This window comes from Melopsittacus undulatus, chromosome 7 (genome assembly GCF_012275295.1).
Source record: "Melopsittacus undulatus isolate bMelUnd1 chromosome 7, bMelUnd1.mat.Z, whole genome shotgun sequence".
Taxonomy (NCBI): domain Eukaryota; kingdom Metazoa; phylum Chordata; class Aves; order Psittaciformes; family Psittaculidae; genus Melopsittacus; species Melopsittacus undulatus.
Genome location: NC_047533.1, coordinates 46,966,115 through 46,987,421, shown reverse-complemented (window position 1 = coordinate 46,987,421; position 21,307 = coordinate 46,966,115). Strand labels below are relative to the sequence as shown.

At 45.3% G+C, this 21,307-nt stretch overlaps 2 protein-coding genes across 2 annotated transcripts; both read left to right on the top strand.

Annotated features, from left to right (window-relative positions):
- Window positions 1-101: 101 nt before the first annotated feature.
- On the top strand, window positions 102-5,529 carry LEPROTL1 (leptin receptor overlapping transcript like 1). Its single transcript, XM_034064942.1, has 4 exons — window positions 102-215; window positions 520-595; window positions 1,863-2,049; window positions 3,214-5,529. The coding sequence occupies exons 1-4, from the start codon at window positions 116-118 to the stop codon at window positions 3,328-3,330; spliced, it is 480 nt and encodes a 159-aa protein (XP_033920833.1). The 5' UTR covers window positions 102-115; the 3' UTR covers window positions 3,331-5,529.
- An 891-nt stretch (window positions 5,530-6,420) lies between these two features.
- SRP72 (signal recognition particle 72) lies at window positions 6,421-20,110 on the top strand. Its single transcript, XM_005148962.3, has 19 exons — window positions 6,421-6,562; window positions 7,528-7,648; window positions 9,467-9,590; window positions 10,376-10,519; window positions 11,263-11,374; window positions 12,508-12,539; window positions 13,140-13,264; window positions 13,353-13,410; window positions 13,587-13,718; window positions 14,078-14,206; window positions 14,709-14,781; window positions 15,339-15,403; window positions 16,392-16,487; window positions 16,937-17,040; window positions 17,646-17,723; window positions 18,340-18,477; window positions 18,725-18,762; window positions 19,071-19,230; window positions 19,857-20,110. Exons 1-19 carry the CDS (start codon window positions 6,454-6,456, stop codon window positions 20,029-20,031), a joined length of 2,013 nt encoding a protein of 670 aa, XP_005149019.2. The 5' UTR covers window positions 6,421-6,453; the 3' UTR covers window positions 20,032-20,110.
- Window positions 20,111-21,307: the final 1,197 nt, after the last annotated feature.

Here is a 21,307-nt window from a genome sequence, read left to right as displayed (position 1 = left end):
CCCGCGCTTCGCAGACGGGGCGGAGCTGACACCGCGACCCTTCACGCGCGCCTCACGTAGCGCGCGTCACGTGGCCGGAACGCGCGAGGGGACGGGGCGGGGCTCGCCTCTGCGCATGCGCGCTCCTCTCCCTGCCGCGCCAGTTCCGATTCCCGGCGCGGGGCCCTCCGCCGGTGCAGCGCGCGGGACGGGAGGCGCCATGGCCGGCATCAAAGGTGCGCGCGGCTCGGCGGGACGGGCGCTCTCCACCCCTCCCCCCCTTCCGCATTCCTCACGGTGTCACGTGCGAGGTGGGGAGGGGGAGGCGGGCCTGGAGCCACCGCCGCTGGGGCCGCACCCCCGCGGAGGCCCGGTGTCCGTACGGGTCCTCTGCCCTGGGAGGGTAACGGGCTTCTCCCAGGGCTGCCCGGGCTACAGCGGGGCTCGGTCTGCGGCAGGGCCGCGGTCGCGTTTACCTGGCGGTAGTGGTCGGTGGTTTGTGGGACCCCTCACCTGTGTCGGTTTGTGTTTCCGCTGTAGCCTTGATTAGCCTGTCCTTCGGGGGAGCGGTCGGACTGATGTTCCTGATGCTCGGATGTGCCCTTCCTCAGTACAAGTAATGCACACTGTCTTCCTGTTCCTCGTTGGGTTTTTTTTTTGCATGGCTGTAACTGTGGAGTTGTCTTGCTGTTGTAAGGATGGACTGATAAGTTATTTGTGGATGGGAGAGATTTAGGGTGTTTTTGGCTTAAAAAAAAACCCTCAGGCCAACCAAGATTAATTAATTAATTGTAAAAATGAAGGCAACAGAAGTTAAGTTTTACCAGGCCTGGTTGCAGACTGCTGAAGAATGCACTGCCCTAACACATACCCTGTGTTGACCGTCTGGTATTGACAGGCAGGTGGCTTTTCTCAGCGTAGATAGTGTGTATTACTGGGGAAGTGTTTGCCTTTTCTCTGCCTACTTGGTGGTGACTGGACTGTCAGTGACTATCAAGTGGGCATTGCACCACGCTTTGTATTGCAGTGTCTGCAGTAACTGTGTGTGCTTGTGGTCTGCTCATTCTTATCTCCCTCTTGCCAGGACATACAAAGTAATAGACCAGAAGGTGAGAAAGTTAGGCCTATAGGGCTTTGACCCTTTGCAAATGAATGCTTCCTTTAACAGAAAATCTTTTAAATTGATTTATTTAATGTTAAATATTCTGTTCCTGGCCCTGTTAGTGGCTGTGCATCGCAGTTCTTTACACATGACTCACTTTCTTACACCAGCTTGCTTATGCTGTAAAACCAGAGCTAGTGACACAGCCCCCTAGTAAGGAGATCATTATGCAGCTATGCAGCCACGCTCCAAACAGTGCCATAAGGTTTTATTGAAACAATGAGCAGCTGTATTACTGTGTCTGAGAAATCTAGTATGGTGAGCTGCAAGCAATGAAAGAAAATGTTGCCAAATCTGGTGGTGCAATTTTTGTAGGTTCCTGTTGGTTATGTTCAGATTAAAGAAAAGCCTTGGTGCCCCATGGCAGCTGAGTGTTGGGGCTGAGAACAAGTGCTCTGTTCCATGGATGTGCACTGAAAGCTGAGAGGTTAAACTTCGGAGCTCAGCTTGTTGTGATGTGGTGTTAGATGTAGGCTTGCTTAGTGAAGTTATGCTTCGTGAATATCCTGTTAGTGAGCTCTCTGCTGCTGCTGAGGTCAGCTGAAGCTGCTCACAAACTGGTTAATGTCAGCTGGTTTCAAAGAGGATTTGCTTTATCTGGGCATGTGCCTGCCTGTCCTGAATGTGGGTGCTGGATAGAGAAAATGTCTTGCACTGATTTTTAGGAAGAATGTGAAGTAAGTAAAGTTAAGATTAACTTTTCTTCTCCTTTCTTTTTCAGTCAGTACTGGCCACTGTTTGTTCTGTTTTTTTACATCCTGTCTCCTATCCCATACTGCATAGCAAGAAGATTAGTAGATGACACAGATGCTACAAGTAATGCCTGCAAGGAGCTAGCAATATTTCTTACAACAGGCATTGTTGTCTCAGCATTTGGGCTACCAATAGTGTTTGCCAGAGCAGAACTGGTTAGTAATATTTCAATCTATTCTTTTTTTTTGTTTTTACTAGAAAACTTTGTTCTGTTTGTTTATTACTGAATGTAAAGCTCTCATGCACTAAGCAATTCTTATAAATACATACTTAAGATGCTTGCTGTGGAAACACAACAGGATTTCTTGCCTGCAAGAAAAACTAATACTTGGAAGCACAGCAGAATGTCGTGATTACCAGTAGCTTCATGTGGCCATTGAATAAACCCTAACAGCCTATATACAATGAGAGAAAAGGGGCTAGGTAATAGAGTGGAAACTTAGCAGGCAAGTAAAGAAACATAAAAGTGTATAGAATACTTTGAAGGCAGTTTGTGGAACAGCTGGGCTAAAGAAGCATGAATAAATGATGCCTTTTTGCACTCACTGTACATTATGTTGCTTTTTTAAAAAAAAACTTATGAGTTGTCATTGTATTTTTCCAAGTATATGGCTTTTCACTGAAATGCTTTAAAAGATGACCTTGTTTGTGTGAATTTCAGAGAGTACTACCAAGTCTAAAAATCATGGAGTGCTCTCTCACAAAATCTGTTCAGGAAAGAACAGCTCAGAGGGTCAGTTTGAATGCCTTTGAGTAATCACTCTCTTTGGAAAACAGTCACCTCCTGTTTTGTTGCTGGAATATTATATAAGTGTTAAGGCCAGGCTGGATGGGGCTGTGAGAGACCTGGTCTAGTGGAAGGTGTCCCTGCCTGTGGCAGGGGGTTGGAACTGGATGAGCTTTTGAAGGTCCCTTTCAACCCAAACATTTCTCAGATTCTGTGATTCTATGATATTTGCAGGTTTAAAAAAAGTCTTACAGCATGGTCAGCAACTCTAGCTGGGCTGCAGATGTGTTTGATGCTGCTACATAGCCTTACTTCACTATTTTTGGATGTTGCAGTGAAACAGCTGTGCCTGCTAGCCAGCACTTTGAGCATGGCTAAAAGAACCATGCGGTGCTGCTTGGCTAGCTGTGAATTGGTTGAGTCATTCTGGAGGAACCCAGCCTTCTTGGTGTAACCCCAGACAATGAGATGCCACCTTCTTGCATCATGGACCTGTTGCTGAACTTTGTCTAGAACATGACATTAAAACATTACTTTTTTCTTGTCAGTGTTCAGTTCAAAACATGTCTAACAAAATTCCCCTTGTTCACAGATCTACTGGGGTGCGTGTGCACTTGTTCTTACGGGGAATACAGTCATCTTTGCCACCATCCTAGGATTTTTCTTGGTCTTTGGCAGCAATGACGACTTCAGCTGGCAGCAGTGGTGAAAGGAAGAACTATCACAGACATCTTGTCATGCAGTGGCCGTCCATACAAGTGAGAGAATGGGCAATAAAGACAAGTAGCATAGCAAGCCTCTTGAGTATTCTAGATGCTCCTTTTCACCTTGTTTGTTCTGAGTGTACTGCTGTTGCTGACAGAGTTCCTACATTTTTCATGAAGTGGAGAGATGATTGATTTCATTTTTACCTATGGTATGTTTTTAGGTGCTCTCTTGGTTTAAAATTGTCATCCTTCTGTCCAGTGTTTATGTGAAGCTTTAAATCTGGAACAAGAACATTTAAACATGGTTTCAAAGAGGATTTAAAGTTGTTTTGTTGGTTTTGGTTTTGGTGGCTTGTTTTTTTTTTTCTGTAAGAAATTAAGCATTAATACTGTGTTTCAAAATAACTTTTTTATATTGTGATTAAATGATATCCAAGTTGAATGGAGGTAAGAGATTGTGCACCACCATTGTCAATTACCAGATCAACAGATCTTTGCTATGTTTTAGCAGAGACAAGGCGGGGTGAGGAGTGCCAGTACCAGGTTTTTCTTCAGCCCATACCTCAGACTGGGTGATGAATGTTGATAGCCTTCATTTCAGGAGAAGGCTGAGGAGCAGGTATTGTTCTTTGGGAGAAGTCCTCAGTTTTAACACCGCTAGCACTTTTACCTGCTTCGTTATCAGTTCTTGAGGGGATGTGATACTCACATACTCTCTAAATGTATTGATGCTATGACATACAAAACTAAAGTGTATTGTAGGGGAAGGGAAAATGATGTTTAAATTCCATTTTTTAAAAAAATATCTTTTGAACTCTTTCTATTTATAAGTATTGTATGGTTTTGAACTTTTATGTCAACTTTTTACCACAAAGATGGTAAAGTGCTCATTTATGGAACTACTGGTCTGTGTCAATTTGAAGCATATACAAGGCTATTTCCTCCTTGCCCTTTTTAATTTATTTTATACATAGTATATATATATAATAAAACAGCTTTTCAAATGTAGATTAAAACTTTGTGTTAACTTGCCTAAGAATATTTTCCCTTTAAATTTTATTTCCTTCCACACAGTATGTCTGAGACATGGCTTTTTTGGAAGTCACTGTCTGAACTGTGAGTTCACTGACTGTTTTTAAGTTCTTCTGCACTATTGGTTAGTAAGATTTAATGTTATGTCTGTAACTGTAGCTTGTGTTCTGTAAGATTGCACATGTAGCTTCAAGTATTTAAGACAAATTTTCTGCATACCTCTCAAATTGTCTGAATTTTTCATTTGAAAAAATCTTCCATTAGACATTCCATGACAAGACAGTTGATGAGTGCCAGGTAATCAGGTTTGATTGTACCACATGCAGGGATACACTTGACCAAACCTACTTCTAAAGTATATATTTGTTCAGTTCTTAAAACATCTACAAAACTTACTTTGCATAATTAAAAGCTGACAATTGCTACGGTTTAGTTTAACAACTGAGCAGTATGAAAAGGCACAGGTTTTAGGTGTAGTATTTGTATGTGGATGTAAACAAAATACAAAGCTTGGCTATTTGAAGTCTGATAGTAAGATAGTCACTTAGACGATACACTTAAGGAACTGAAACCAGCAGGTAGGGCAGCAGGGTTGTAGCTACCTACATGTTCTGCTTTGTTAATGTTGTCCTGTGCATAAGAGCTCAGTTTATGCCGGCAGAGGAACAAATAGGTGCCAAGAAACTAGTGTAGGAGCCAGATGGTCTCTGCCACATACAAGTGCTTCACCAGGCTGCCTGTGATGGTGATGGTTGGAGGGCTGTAGAATCACTTGTTCTGTCACCTTTTCCAGTGAGACTTTTGCATCTCTGCCCCCAAGCAGAATGGGCGCCTCAGAAAATCTTCCAAACCAGTGGCTACATTTGCAGTCCTTGTGAAGAAGGAATGCACAGGATTTATATAAATTGAATCTGTTACCTTTTCTGTGGTCAGGAACTGTTTTCTTTCTCATTCTTGTACTGCTAAGTGGACTTCTCCACATAATGCTACTCTTGAGATCATTGGCCATAGAGCTGACACTGTATGTACTGGCCATGCATTTTTTGTATGTTATCCGCATTACAGCGTTACCTTCTTCTGCTTGCACACTGTGTATGTGCAGTGTTGCTTTGGTTTAAGAGCTAGACACTTGAGAGGTACGATGCTTCCATATAAAATGCACTGAGATGGCATTACCATCCTCTGTAGGGAAAAACTTCGGTCAAAATTTTAAATAGCAATCTTAAGTTCTGTATATTTCACCAAAAATACTCTAATAAATGAGTATTTTGTTTAAAGTACCAATTGCTTTTTTCTTTCTTTAATGTAGTTGTCAGATAACTTTGTAGTTCTTCCAGGTGAGTATTCATGTCATTTAACTTGGACTACCCTGTAAAATGTATAAAGAAGCTTGATTGCCCCGTACTGCACTAGTTGCACTGAGCTGGCTTTGCTGGTTGTCTTCCACATGTGCACTTTACCTTGTGTTTGTTTGAATTACTCTGTTTTGTTGGCATTGTTACACAAACTGGTAGGTAGGCACCTTCACCTTCTGATGTATTGAGAACATCGTAATTTTTTATTAGGAAAAAAACAAGCCTTTAATATTTGTAATAATTTCTGAAATTTGAAGACTGGTGGGAGTCTCAGCAGAAGAAAGTGATGGGAAATGGTGGAAAATCCCTTGAGGAGGGCAATCATCTCCTTCACCCTCCCCCCCTGCTCTCTCTGGTCACGTCGGTCGACTTTTTTTTCTTCAGTTTATTCTTAGAGGGGGGAAAAAGTTGATTAAAGCATTAAAAAAGGAAAAGCTCCTGAGTTATCGCACAGGAAGGAGCTGAGCTGGGTAATGTGGCAATACCCAAGGCGCCACAGCTGCACACAACTGCCTCACAACGTCGCATACACACGTTCGCACCTGCTGTCGGCTGCTTGTGCGGAGAAAGGCGGCTGACGGCGCTGCGAGGGGCCGGGCCCGCCGCACTGCAGCTAAGGGAGCGCGGCCGCCGGCGGTGTGAGGGACCGGGCTGTGGGAGGAGCCAGGGGCTCCTTCTACTTCCGGGGCAGCCGCCGGTGCCGCCCCCTCCCGACGTGTTTCTTCTCCCGGTTCCAAGATGGCGGCAGCGGCGGGCGGCTCGGGGGCCGCGGCGACGCTGTGGAGCGAGGTGAACCGCTGCGGGCAGAACGGAGACTTCGCCCGCGCGCTCAAGTCCGTTAACAAGAGTGAGTGAGTGAGGCAGTGTGTGCGCGGGGGCTGCCTGTCGCCGGGAGCGGGCCGGGCACGGAGCCGTTCCCGCCCCCCGCCTCACGTCTCTCCAGGCCGGTGTCGCTCCCTGCGCTGCGCTTGGCCTTTTGCAAGGGTCGGTGTGGTGGGAGAGCGGCCGCGGTGCGGAACGGGCGGCTTCCGCCTGCCGGGCTGCGGGCAACCGGCGCGCTCCGCTCCTTGTAGCTCTTACCGTGCCGGGGCAGGTGAGCGGGGCAGCCGCTCGGGCCTCGGGAGCGGCCCCTGCGGTGTGCCGAGCCCTCGGGGTTACCGGCGCGGCTCCCGTGTGTGTCGCTGGCGGGAGGAAGGAGGGATCTCTCCCGGGAGCAGGAGGGCCGGTGGTGTGAGCAAGAACTGGCTCACTCGGAGTGGTAACTTGCCCCCGAGTAAGTCCGCTCTCGTTGTGATAGTTCGATATCCGGAGTGGGATTGCCGTATAAAGCATGCTGTGGCCAAGTTTCTCTCTCCTAGTTCTCTCTCACTGCCTCCTTTGGCAGAAAGTGTTAGCATATAAAATGACTGCCTGTGTCGGGCCGTGTCGTTCTTGTATGTCAGGCCTCTTTCTTCCTGTGTACGCTTTACGTGGCACTCAGGTGTTGGCACTGTGTTCTCTGCCTGGTAGTGAAATGCTAATGGAAGGTTTGTCCAGGTGTGTACAGCTCTTTTGGTGCAGCTGTGTTCCAAAGCACAGCAGTCACTTTGGTAAGTTCAGTGTTTATACTGGATCCTTTATCCTGACAGGATTTGTTTCATGATCTGAGCCAAGGCAAGCGACGCCAGGACCCTTTTAAATTGGCATAACTGCCTTCTATGATGGGGGTTTGCAACTGTAACAGTATTTGGTTTTTGGAAAGCCTTAGTTTGTGTGATAATGAGTTAATGATAATGTGATAATGAGCTGTGTTGAAACTGTTTTCCTCTCCAGTACTGCAGATCAGCAAAGATGATGTGACTGCACTTCAGTGTAAAGTAGTGTGTCTTATCCAGAATGGGAACTTCAAGGAAGCCCTCAGTGTAATCAACACCCATACGAAAGTGTTAACCAAGTGAGTTGTGTACTCTACAAATATGAAACCACATGTCCTCAAGAACCTACTGCAGCCTTCTTGGGGGGGGCAACAAAATAAAGGGTGGGAGGTGCTTAGAGCCACTGGGATTGGGCTTCTCAGTGAAGCACCGATTTGTTCTGGGTGTCAGAGGTGGTCTGATTAAGCTTAAGAGAGTCTAACTTCTTGCTGTTGAAGGGATTGTCCCTAATCTAGTTTTCAGTCATCTTCATGAGCTAATTGTGCTTGTTGATGTTGTGCACCCTAGGTGGTACAAGGGGAGAGGACAGATCTCATGGGTAGTGAAGAGAGAAAGGAAAAACCCTTGACAGTGGCAGCTAGCTGTTGGCTTTGCTTGGCTGTCTCTTCATACTGCTCCCTGGGGTCCTTTTCTTTGTCAGCCAGAAGGTGATGCTTCAGCTTTTGTGGTGGTTCAAGCCCTTTGTACATGTTCTCAAATCAGGATCTTGAGGGCAGCTTCTGTTTGAGAATAAGCCAAGCTTTCAATTTGTGTCATTAAGCAGACATATATTTATCTTTCCTGATAAAGAGGCAGTTTGTGCAATAGCTAGGGTGAAAATTGCTACCCCAGAACTGCCTGGAAGCACACTTTTTGTATTTCAAATAATGCTCTGTAATACAGATAGTTTATTCCTGAAAAACAACATCTGTATTTCAGATTCTTCCAGAAAAGTGCGTTGTAATATTAGTCCAATAAAATATACCCTTGTTTGTGTTCACATCTGGATAAAACTTAATTACCTTATTCATTAATTCCTTTTTTCCTGGGATGGAAGGGGATTATTTGTATATATAGATACATATTTTTTTTTAACTTGTCTTTTTAGGATATGGTGAGGAGAATGAGGAGCAATTTCTCTAAATTCAACTGGCTTCAGAGTTTTCCTTCTAATTTCTTTAGCTTGGCTCCACTGTCTGTCTGTCTTTGCAACCTGCAGAGCAGGGGAAGTGGTGGTTCTTGCTCTGTCTGAAAGTTGTCCTGTCCTGCAGTGAGAGTGGCCTACTGCTTTGCTTTAACTCTTAATTGTTCATTTTCAGACTCTGTGAATACTCAGCTAGACAGATAGTGGTTCCCTTAGTTCATAGTAGTTACCAACTATTCCTTTGCCTATTTAAAACTGATTAATTTTCCTTTGGCTTAAGTGGTAACTCGGGGATAAGTGGCACAGAGCATTCAAGGCTCTGCTTGTTTGATAATGTTTCCCTGCTTGTGTGAGCTTCCTTTGAAGCCAATTTTGTCTTAGCATCAGCAAACCCTTTTGCTGCGGTTCTGCTGGGCTGATATTTCAAAGCAGGTTAATGTTATCGTTGGCTTAGTATCAGGCTGTAAGAGGGACTGTATTTCATACCATTTTACTTCTTTGAGTCGACTGTCTTTGAAACTTTACAGAAGCACTCTTTTGCTGTAATGATATGCTTTCTCCTTAAGAAGGAGTCACATAATGAAGTTTAGTATAATTTTACCTTTCAGCATTTGATTCTCATAATCAGTATGGAACAGGGTTTTGAAATGCTGTGTGTCTGGAAATACCAGAAAAAAAAAAAGAACCTCCTGTTCAGGTGGAGCTTTGATATTCCTTCTCTTTTGAACACAAAGTAGGTTTAAGATATTTTCAGTGCTCAACAGATATATAATTCAGTTATCTGGGATCATGTGCTCACCTCTGGTGTCTGGCTTTTTGGTTATGTAGCAGTCTGTGACTAATTAGGGCTGCTTAAACAAGTGTGTTCAGGTGGGTGAACACTGTTGAATGAAGACTACAGTGCGTTCTGTCAGCCTTTGTCTTGTTCTTGCAGTGACGTTATTGCCTTTGAGAAGGCCTACTGTGAATACAGGCTCAATCGTATTGAGAATGCTCTCAAGACCATTCAGAGTGCCGGTCAGCAGACAGACAAACTGAAGGAGCTTTATGGACAAGTGGTAATTACGAGCTTTTCTTCCTGGTAGGATTTTCATATGCTGGATACCTTGTCCCTCTAACATGGGCCAAGTATGAGGACAGAGTTCCCTTCTCTGCCTGGAAAGTGAGGTACAGTTCCCAACTGCTCCAGCTTCTGTGGAGTTTCAGACTCTTGTTGCTGAAGGCAGAATTGTTACCTTATTGCCACTGAACCAAGGCAATACATTTGTAACTTGCTGTCTTTGTGTCTGCCCTGGTAGTAGCCATCTGGCTGAGAATGGAAGAGAGTTTGTGAGGTTTATTTGAGGCTGAACCCCCTGCTTGCATTAGATACCTGTCCAGGAATGGTTTGCAGGGGCTGCCATCTCAGGCATTAGAAGTGAAGAAGAAGTTATGTGTCTTCTCTGGTTTCTCCCTGGTAGATCAGAACAGTTGTGTGAAGAATTGGCTGTCTTCTCTTAGCTGCATGAAACACCCCTTAACCTTTCCCTGAGAAAAAAAATAATAGAGGTTATCTAAGCTGGAAAAGGGCTGTTTGATGACAAAACTGTAAACTGCTGCTTTTAAAGAAGTTGTTTTAGGAGTAAGAACTGTGCTGTTTGTGCACAAGTATCTGGTGTCATTGCTTGAGTCCTTGCAAGTCTAATCTATAGAGTTTGCCCTTAAAGTTAGATGCAAATATTAGTAATTTTAAAATGTATGATGTTCTGCAGCCCACGGCCCATGGGGAGGAGGGAAGGAGACTGTAGTTACTGGCATACACAGGGAAATACTGTCCTGAAGGCTAATCCCTTCTGCTTCTCAGCTGTACAGGCTGGAGCGTTACGATGATTGTCTGGCTGCATACAGGGATCTCATCCGCAACTCCCAGGATGAGTATGAGGAAGAGAGAAAAACCAACCTCTCTGCTGTTGTGGCAGCGCAAAGCACATGGGAGAAGGTGATGCCAGTAAGTAAGTGTGTGCATGTATATGTGTAAGAGTGAGTGCCAAGGAGTATAGATTATGGAATTGTAGATATTTAATAGGGTAGAAATGTATTCCTGACTCTTAACGACTTCTGATTGCATTAAAGATCACCTAGCAGTTTCCCCTGTATGGAGGGAATAACACTTTTATTGTTCACGAGTTATACTTCACCTTTGATCTCTAGGAAACTCATGTTGGTAGATGTCACAGCTGAGCAGGAAGTACATTTCTCTGAGCTTGCGTTAGGCAGAACACTTGTGACTAGCAAAATAACCTTGTTTCTCTTTACCCTCTTGCCCAGGTTAAAGCTAACTGCCTGGATCACCTAGCCATGGTTGGGAATATTTTGGTTCATGACCAAGTGCAGATTTCTTCATTTCTTCATTTCAGATCTCATTTCTTCAGAGATCTATGTCCTTGGAGGTGTGCACAGCGTGCTCAGCATTGTGTCAGCGCTGTGGATATGCTTTCTAGTTCTCTAGAGTAGTAGTCCTAAACTCAGGCTAGAGTTTCACGGCTGCCCTGTCAATTGCCTCTGACTTGGTTGTGCAGTGTGAGGGAAGATCCTTTGCACTGACCTATTTACGCTTTTAAAACTGCCTCTGAATTTACTTTAAGAGGAATAGTTTGAATGTGCATGAAAACTACAGTTTGTGTCCATTATCTGTCAAAACTGTATAGCTCGGTTGGTGTTAATGCAGTTACATTTTGCTTTTCATGCTAGGAGGATTTGGGCCTTCGAGAAGCTACCTATGAGCTGTGTTATAACAGTGCATGTGCATTGATTGGGCAAGGAAAGCTGAATGAAGCAATGAAAAAACTACAGAGAGCGGAAGGTAAAAACATGGTGAGGTGAGAGGGAAGCTTTGTGTGATAGAAGTATTTACTTGCTCTCTATAGACACAATCAGAAAGAGGTTTGCAAAACTTACAAACTGACCGGCAGCAGAAACTGTAAGTTTTTGTACAGTTCCTTACAGAACTGGTGTTTCTGTAGACACATTCCTCTGCAGCTCTTTTCCAGAGCTATGTGGCATGTACCATCTCCTGGATCTCTTACAGCCCCTGATTGGTGTGCAGTGCCTTTTCTGAAGTAGGAAGTAGTCAGGAGTGTAATCTCATAAGCATGATATTTAATATACTCTAGCTGCTGGTTTTGTTAGTATATGTATACATATAAACATACACTTTAAAATACTTAATAGTCCGAATTAGGTATCAAATTAGTATAATCTAATAAATTAGCTTTTTTGCAAAGAGGATTTTTTTTATGGAGTAGAAGGGGGTTTGTGTGTGTTTGAAAATAGAAAAAGCAGGCTGGAGTGGGGAAGCCTTAGGAAGACTTAGCTTCTGTCTGTTCTGATTGCTTTTGCAGATAAATAGGTCAGTTCTGTCCCAATTTTGATGATAGAATAGCAGCTCTCTCTTACAACTGATTTATTAAGTATGTGTAATTTAGGCCTATGTGGTGTGATCATAGTCCTTTGGAGAGCAAAGCAAGTGATGTTCTGGTGAAGTGTATGAGAACATTAAGTAACTGGTATGTGTATTGAAAACTGATGGAATTGTTCCCCATAAAGGGAGATGTAATCTGCATATTGCAAGCTTGCAGCACTCTAAAATAACTCCCAAGATGATGAGCAGTTGCAGCTGAGTTATCCCTATGTAAAAGATCAGGAGCTATGCTTAAGAAAATACGCTCGGGAGAGAAAATGAGTGTGTGACTCTGCTCTTAGAAGGCAGCTCTGGGAGGGACAGTATCTTCTGTGCATTTGATATTTCTTCCATATCATGTAGTCTTCTCCCTCATGCTTATTCCCATCCATCATCAGACCTGTCTGATGTGCTCTTGTAATACTGCAGAAGTTTCAGGGATACATGAAAAAATTATATGTTCCCCCATATTTCTAGGTGATTTTTTGTCCCTAAAGCCTTCTAAATTCTGTTCTTCATTTTGCTTTTCCTTCTAGAGCTGTGCCGCCAGTCGCTGTCGGAAGACTCTGTAAGTTCTTAATGTTGTTCTGGAAAGTGTTTGCTTTGCACCAGTGTGAACAGGGGTGCAGTCATAAAGTGTACTGCAGGTAGCAGAGAGTGGCCAAAGCTGATGTGCAGTATTACCCAGCAGAGCTTGCTGCTGTTGCTGGTACTTGCTGTAAGGTTGGGCAGCAATCATAGTTCTTGCGGAAGGGTAGCTAATACTGTCAGCTGTTTGTTGCTGTACTCTGCGCAGTTGCCTGTGCTGGTGCAGGCAAAATGGGTAAAGGTTGTCTGAAGCCACTCTGGGATCCTCCCTACTATGGATGGACATGCAGTGTGGGTTGTGGGAAACAGGAGATTTGTAATCGCTGTCACTTCGAGCTGAGGGGCAGATTCAGGGCACAAGTTAAGGGTATCTTCAGATTCTCACAGAAGAAGGTGGTGCTTTCCCATGGTTTAACTCAGATGTGCTTGTATTTGTGCTGTGGCTACAACCTTCGTCTGTAATAGCTGGGGTACTTTGCTGCCCAAAAGAGCTTATAGACATTTGCTAGCTAAGTGCTGAAGCCAGGGAAAGAGACGTAAGATGGCAGCTTTTATTCTTTTTGCCTTGATTTTCCTTCAGGATGTGACAGAGGAAGACATTGAAGCTGAACTAGCCATTATTCATGGTCAGATGGCTTATATCATGCAACTACAAGGTCGTACAGAGGATGCTCTACAGCTCTACAATCAAATAATCAAGTTGAAGTAAGGGTTTTTCTAGAACAAATGCTCAGTCTTCCATCTGTAGAGAGACCACTGTTTAATAACGTGCTTTCTACTTTCGTGTCTGCAGACCAACGGATGTAGGACTCCTTGCTGTCATTGCAAATAACATCATCACAATTAACAAGGTATAGAATTAACTTGCTTTCAATGTAGTTACTGAGCCTGCATCTCTACTTCTGTGGAGAGAAGGGCAATAACCAGGAAAGACTTCTTTCTAAACAGTAGTTAAATCACAGGCCCAGAGACTTTTCCATCTTCAAGGAATGTAGTGATATCTTCTCATGATGTGTGATTTCTCCAGGACCAAAATGTCTTTGACTCAAAGAAAAAGGTGAAGTTGACCAATGCAGAAGGTGTTGAACACAAACTCTCCAAGAAACAGCTCCAGGCGATTGAATTCAACAAAGCTTTGCTGGCAATGTACACTAACCAGGTAGGAGACTTATCTGCAGTAAGTAGCTGCAGATTTACTCCACATGAGTTTGACTAGGCAAAAATGGATATGTAGCTGTTCTGTGGCATAAGATAAGACCACTTTGTTTAGGTCTCTAAAAGAACAGCTAGTTATGTAGTGACTTGAATGTGGCTATAGGAAGGATGGTTGGAAATTATAAGAAGACAGAAGCGGTGTGGGGGGTTCTTAGCTCCATCTGAAGTGCTGCTAAGACGCCTTCTTGGTTCTGTGTCCCACTTCAGGAAAACCATCACTTCTCAGATACAGGGCTAACATACCAGTTGTATTAGGTGCTTACAGAGGTTGAGAAAAGCATATTCTCTCTTCCCACTCCTCAGGCAGATCAGTGCCGCAAGCTGTCAGCAAGCCTGCAGTCGCAGAGCCCTGAGCATCTTCTCCCTGTGCTGATCCAGGCTGCCCAACTGTGTCGTGAGAAGCAGCATGCAAAGGCTGTAGGGCTTCTGCAGGTAGGTTAAGAAAAAGTTGGACAAGCTCCATTTAAACTTGTGCTTTGTATTCTCTTGTGCTGTTCCACTTAGCTCGTTTTGTCTGCTTTAAATTCCTCGGGGTGTCTGACTATACTTATTTTGGTTTGGTTTAATACTGCTGGAAAGCATTTACACCCAGCTGAATGATGCTGCTTTTAAATGAGAATCATTCTCTTGCACCTCTGATTTTTATGCTTGGGAAGCTGTAGTAGACACGTAGGGTAAGCAGTGAGCTCTGCTGCTGTCCTGCTCTACTTGCAGGCAGTTTGCAACAGCCTCCTTTTTGGGGAGCGTGAGTGGCCTGGGACAGAAATCTGAGAGGGTGATGGGCCTCTGGCACATTTTGGGACCCTCCTCAGCTTTGTGCTGAAGGCTGCATGTGCTGGAAGGCTTACTTTGGCTCTTGCCAGCTTGCTGTGACTAAGCACAGCAGCAGCCTGGTGCCCACACGTGTTAAATTGTTCTTTCTTCTGATTCTCAGGACTTTGCAGACCAGCACCCTGCCAATGCAGCTGAGATCAAGCTGACGATGGCCCAGCTAAAAATTGCACAAGGTATCCAGTGTCCTACTTTGTTGGGAAGTGTCTGCACATGATAATGGTATGAGGGGTGATAAAAACAGATTTTAGGGTAGTCTTTGCTGCAGTCACTGTTGTAATGGGTCGAGAACAGAGAACTTTCAGTTTGGTATGGCTATGGCAGGATAATGCTTATAGTTTAATGTCTGGATGTTCAGGCTTCAGAGGCTCCTGGCAGAGATGCCCACAGCCTTTGTAATAGGGCTGTATCTGTTCTGGGCAGGAGGGTCTTGGAAATAGTATGTGGCTCCCTGCTGGTACCATTCCTGTATATAGTCAGGCAGTCCAGAGTTCCTCCTGGAAGAGAAGACCCTGCTTGGAAAAGCTTGCTCCTGAATCCTTGCAGGATGTGGCAAGGGCAGAAAGATTTTTTTTTTTTATGTGGAGGCTTGTCCTTTATTCCTGGAAATGGGGGAGGTGTTCCAAGAGGAGAATTGCTATGTTCCCATTGCCCATCTTTGGCTGGAAGTTCACTGGCTGGTTGAAGTGTTAATGTGTCTCTCAGAACTTGTTCCTCCCTGTGTGTCTTGTAGGCAGTGTTACCAAAGCCTGCATGATCCTGAGGAGCATAGAAGAGCTTCAGCACAAGCCTGGTATGGTAAGCAAAACTCAGCCTGAACTGTGTGAGGTTTTTCTCAGGTAGCACAGGTTTGTGCTGCCTGCTCCTTGTTGCTTCTTCACTGTGGTTTTCATTTGACCTGAGTGTCTGCAGGAACTTTGAGCCCATCTTCCTTGTCTTGGACAAAGGTGGGACTATAATTTGCATCAGGTGGCATGAATTTAGCCACAGAAGTACTCTGCCTGTTAGCAGAGGTGCTCTCTGCCTATATTCCTGCTCTCTTGTAATCGCTCAGACCTGTGTGTTGCCTGGATTTACTTGCGTAACATGACTGAAGCAGCTGCTTCCCTGGTATGTATTGTTGGGAAGTTTCTGAAGCAGCTCTAGCACAACAGGTGTGAGGGAAGAAAGTGCCACATGTTCCAGCCCCACAGCATCACCCTGGTCTGCATGCATGTCCCCAACTGGCATTCCAAAAACCTTTTTGACCTTGAAAATGCTCAAGTGTACAGCATAAGCATCTTGAGCAGAGGCTGACAGTTATGGGGCTGTTCCAATTGCAAGTGCTAACGATCGAAATAATTTATAAGAGCAGTTCAGCATTACCAGCTCCTTGCCCTGCCTCATCTCTAGCTACAGCTGGGGTGCAGACACACAGGTGGTGTCTGTATCATCTCTTCAGTACTGATTTACCTTTTTTTATGGCTATTGGGATAGAGCATGGGGGAAGAAAAAGGATTTCTAAAGAAACTTTGTCCAGTGCAAGCAAACAAAATGCTCAGACAGGGAAGTTCTTTCTGTGAATGCAGTCTTGAGCTTGTACTGTAAGAGAAAGACTGGTGGGAGGAACCTAGGTAGGAAGGTCTTGCCTGGATATCCTGTCTGTTGCCACAGCTGGCTTTTAGGGATGGAGCAGAAAGCTCACATTGGTGCTGGTTTTAGGAAATGCCATCATTTAACTCCTGACTCTGGCTATACAGCTTGCTTGAAGATGTGCTATAAGCTGCTCTTAAATATTTGTTTGCAGGTGTCTGCGTTGGTGACAATGTACAGTCATGAAGAGGACATTGACAGTGCAATTGAAGTTTTCACACAGGCTATCCAGTGGTATCAGCAATTCCAGGTAAGTCGGAGCCAGAGGAGCTAGTCTTCTCTAGTTTTTTCTGGATAGTCCAGATTAGCTTTTCCTGTTGATGCATAGCCCCAGCAACTCATCCAGTCAGGGTTTTGGAGACCCGTGAGCTGTTTTGTGAGCATTTGTTTTATCACAGTTTCATTATTTTAGACGTATTGCAAACGGGGAGCTCCATTCAGATTATGAGAGTGGTGGCAGTGGATGCCCAAATGTAGCAATCAGTTCTTCTCCCTGATTAGAATGCATTGTGGACCACCAAGCTGCCTTGTCCAATGCAGTTCTGCCTCACATCCTGATGTGCAAAGGTGGCCTGCTTTCTGTGTGACAGGGTGCTAGCTCAGTTCTCTGGGGCCAGGTCTCAGGATCATTAAAGCCAGCTAGAGGTGGGCACTGTGTTGTGATAATGAGGAACTAATTATGGCTGCTGTGTCTTTCAGCCAAAGTCTCCTGTCCATTTGTCGTTGATAAGGGAAGCTGCCAACTTTAAACTAAAGCATGGCAGGAAGAAGGAAGCAATCAGCGACTTGGAGGAGCTCTGGAAGTGAGTTGGGTGGTTGCTGAACAGGAGATCTCCACCTAGAGACATGTGCAATCTGCCCTGTGCCAGGCAGTACCTGACAGCGTTGGTTGACTGGTAGCCATGCTTTAGAGTTGCTGTCACACAGGGGCTCCAATGCAAAGCCATGCTTTGGAAGGAGGAGGGATAGGTCATTTAATCTAAGCTGATACTCACTTGAAAACCTAGTTGACCTGTCCCAGAACCCTCTTGTGTGCAGCGAGGATTGCTTTGGGGATGGGGATGCATCAGTTTTTCCAGTGCTATATAAACCATGGATGTCTAAGTTTTAGTGTTTATTATGCACTTGATGGGACTGGGGGGACAGCACACTGGTAACTTGTCTTTGCTGCTGGGACCTGAGGGATTTTTGCCTTTCTTTGCCTGCTTCATGATACTGTGGAGAAGTGTGCACCTCCTGCCTGCACATGAGTGATATTTGGTGATGTGCTCTGGAGGAGACCACAGACTGACATGCCTATCTGCACAGACAGCAACTATGCTGCAGCAGGAAGCACTGCATGATGATGCTGGTCTTTGGGATGAATGTGTACCTTGGTAACTTGGTCCTTTTTTTTCCCCTTACAAAGGCAAAACCCAAAAGATGTGCATACTCTGGCACAGCTAATCTCTGCCTACTCCCTGGTGGATCCTGAAAAAGCTAAAGTGTATCCTTTTGAGGTGGTATTGGAGCAAAGAAAAAGGGGCATTTGGGCATTGGTCCCTTCTATTTCAGCTGTGTGGAGAATTCAGACCCATTCTCACCTGATGGCAGGCAATGTCTCCAGAAGAGCTATGTACCCAGGTCAAGCTGTCTGGAGCTCTATTCCCTTAGTTTGATTACTGTGGGTTTCAGGACCCTTTTACCTTTGGCCTTGTCTCTCTGAGAATTGATAATGGAACCAAAATAGGAGCTCCTCTGTATTTTCTGTTGGAATCTGAAACCTGTGGTTGTAAAGCTGGACTGTGCGCTATAAAATGTGGCTAAGCTCTCAGTGACCCAAAATATCAGGTTCACATACTGCTCTTGCCATCCTGAGCAGCTTTCAAAGGAAGTTGCTGCTTCTTTCCCTGTAATAAAGAAAAGCGAGGCAGGTGGTGATTAAGCAGCTCATTCTAGTTTGTGTAGGGAACTGGTGAGAGAGCTGGAACTAGCCCCATGAGCCTCTCTGGTGTCTGCATTGCTAACAGGCTGAATTTGTTAAGCTGATGTTGCTATCTGGCCAAACCTGGGTGTTTATCTTCTTGCTTGCCAGTTTGCATCCCTGAACTCTTCCCTTGCAGTCTTAGCAAACACTTGCCTTCCTCGGATACCCTGTCACTGAAAGTAGATGTTGATGCGCTGGAGAACTCCCACGGAGCAACCTACATTCGGAAGAAAGCTGGGAAGCTCACTGGAGACAACCAGCAGAAAGAGCAAGGGTAAAGCGGTCTGCTGTACCTCTGGTGCAACCATCCTTTGGTGTGGCACAAGAACCATGCCTAGTGTGGTGGGGGCATTGCTGTGGAAAGGGAGCCCAGTGTCTAGCTGCAAGGAGTATGAGGTAGCAGCAGACCAGGTTCTGAGAGAGCTGGGAATGGTTCAGCTTTATCCACGGCTAGTTTCCAGTTGGCTTGTCTGCTGTGTCTGTGCTGTGTCACAGCAGCTGTTTCTCTTCTTGCTTTTCAGACAGGGGGATGTGAAGAAGAAGAAGAAAAAAAAGAAGGGTAAGTTGCTAGTTGTTGACACAACACAGCTCCATGGAGCTCACCAAATTGTTTCTTCAAATAGCCAGCTTTGAGCTCCCCAGGAGCTGGAGCTCTTTGCTAGGACTGGGTTCCTGTGAGCTCAAATCTTTGTGACAGCTTGTTTGGATGAGGCATTTTTCCACTGAAGTGAGAGCAGCACTCTGATAGTATGATGTGGGTTGCTGGGCTCTTTGCGCTTCCTGGCTATTGACTCCCATATGTACCCCTTGGTGATGCCTCTCTAGTGTGTTGACCCCAGTCTCATTTCCTGGCACTGTGTTGTGCAGGAAAGCTGCCTAAGAACTATGACCCCAAGGTGACTCCTGACCCCGAGCGGTGGCTTCCAATGAGAGAGCGTTCCTACTATCGTGGCCGAAAGAAGGGCAAGAAGAAGGATCAGGTTGGCAAGGGGACTCAGGGTTCAACTACAACTGGCTCCTCTGAACTGTAAGTACCCATTAGTCATGATCTGGGAAAACACTACACTCTCTTCTAAGTTGATGCTGATTATTTGAAGTGGAATCAGGGTTGCCTGCAAGATGTTGACTTACTAGCATCTGAGAGAAGGAAGTACTTCTAAAATAATAGCAATGCAGGGTCCAGTGCTGTCTGATAGTTTCTCTATAAAGAGCTGCCTCAGAACAGAAGCATGAGAAGCCTTTTGTGGCAGGGTTGGCTTGAGTAGTGTTTGTGAGGAGGGCTGGCACAAAGATGCCTTTGTGCTTAAGGAGAGAGAAGGGGTGTTGGATTTGCTCTGCCTAAGCGTGGAGGGCTGAAAGGCTTCTCATGTGTGAGCTGTCACACATCTGTTCAAAAGTAAGCCTTGCTTTCATTGTAGAGGACTAACACAAGTAAACATCAGTTAGAAGGTGATTACCTGCCCTTTGAGATATATTTCCATCATCCATCAGCCCTTTGATATATGTTGAAGCTTATTTAAGATCTCCTTGCATGAGTGCCCTCCCATACCTTACTGGGCAGCTGCTGGCTTTTGCTGTCAGCTTCCTGCAGTAGTGCTACATCTTGTGGGTGGCTGTGAACCCATGTGGTGTCTTTCTCTCATTTCCCTGCAGGGATGCCAGCAGGACTGCCAGCAGCCCACCTACCTCCCCTAGGCCCGGCAGCGGTACAGCTGTGTCGGCCACAAGTAACGTCATCCCTCCCAGGCACCAAAAACCTGCTGGTGCTCCAGCCACCAAGAAGAAACAGCAGCAGAAGAAAAAGAAAGGGGCTAAAGGAGGGTGGTAGAAAGCAGGACATGTAACCTCTCTCCTTCAGTAGGTGATGCTGGCTGCAGAATAAAGGTCAAAAGCAAGTGCTGGAGAAAGATACTGGGCATCTGGATCTCTGTCCTGTCTGGGGGGAGTCTGAGGGGAGATGGGCTGGGATAGGCACTGAGCTGGATCTGCTCACAGTCACCTTCCTCACGCTTGCTCCCACTGTGACTTCATGTTGTCATTAAACTGAAAGGCAGCCTCTAGGAAGATACCTGTCCATGTTGCCAAACATTTAAAAGATGTGGAATAATCAAGAACTTCTTGAAATGTAGTTTTGTGTTCCTCCTGTATGTGTTAAGGCCTTTAGGAAATTTATTTGACAATGTGTCCGACTGCATAATGCAAGCATCACCCTGTATGTCTCATTGCAGTCAGTCTCTGATCACCAAAGAGTGCAGGCACAGAGGGTCCTGGGAAACAACATCTGGGCTACATGATACAGAAGATAATGTGAAGGGGGAGAAAAGGGTTGTTAAAGCATGGCAAAGGTGTCAGTTTTCTGCAGCCCTTACTCTAGTGGGCTTGGCAAAATGAGTGAGTTAAACTGAAGTGGCTGGTGGTGGTGGACTAAGTGGAAGAGGCATTGTGCTTCTCAGGTGGAATCTGGAGGTCAGGTGGAAGGTGTGTCTGCTCTCCTAGCACCCTACAGGCAGCCCCCCATGCTTCTGTGAACTTCTGGTTTGGTGTGAATGTAGCAAGACCATTTTCCCATACATGGACTTTCAGTGGCAGTGTTGCCATATGTCAGCCCAAAAGGCAAAGGCTTCTGTCTCTGAAAGAATTTAAAGCAGAGGCCTAAAGAGGGGGAGAGCAAGGAAAATGTTAACTGTGGCTTAAAAAAACAACCCTGAGTCCCTGTGGAGTAAAAATCTACTGAATAGAAACCAGTCTTTACTACCTTGACTGTACACTGGAAACATTGGGAAAGGGGGCTAAATGCGTGTGGTGCTCTAAGTGAGAAGGAAGAAGAACAGAGCACAGAAAACAGCTTTCTGAATGGCTAGCAGCTGCTTGGATTAAGTGACTGAGTGCTATGCATCCTCCTAGCCAGCAGCTGGTGACTACAGCAGAGCGAGTGCTACCCTACAGTGACAAGGAGGTGATTTGGGGAGAGGAGATAGTGGAAGAGAATGCAACTCTGTGTTCTCCAGGTATTTTCTCTGGTCAAACCTGGCTGTAACTGACCAGATGGAAACTTCGCCCTGTGGCACTGCTGGAGCCCTGGCCGGGCTGCTTGGACTGTGCCC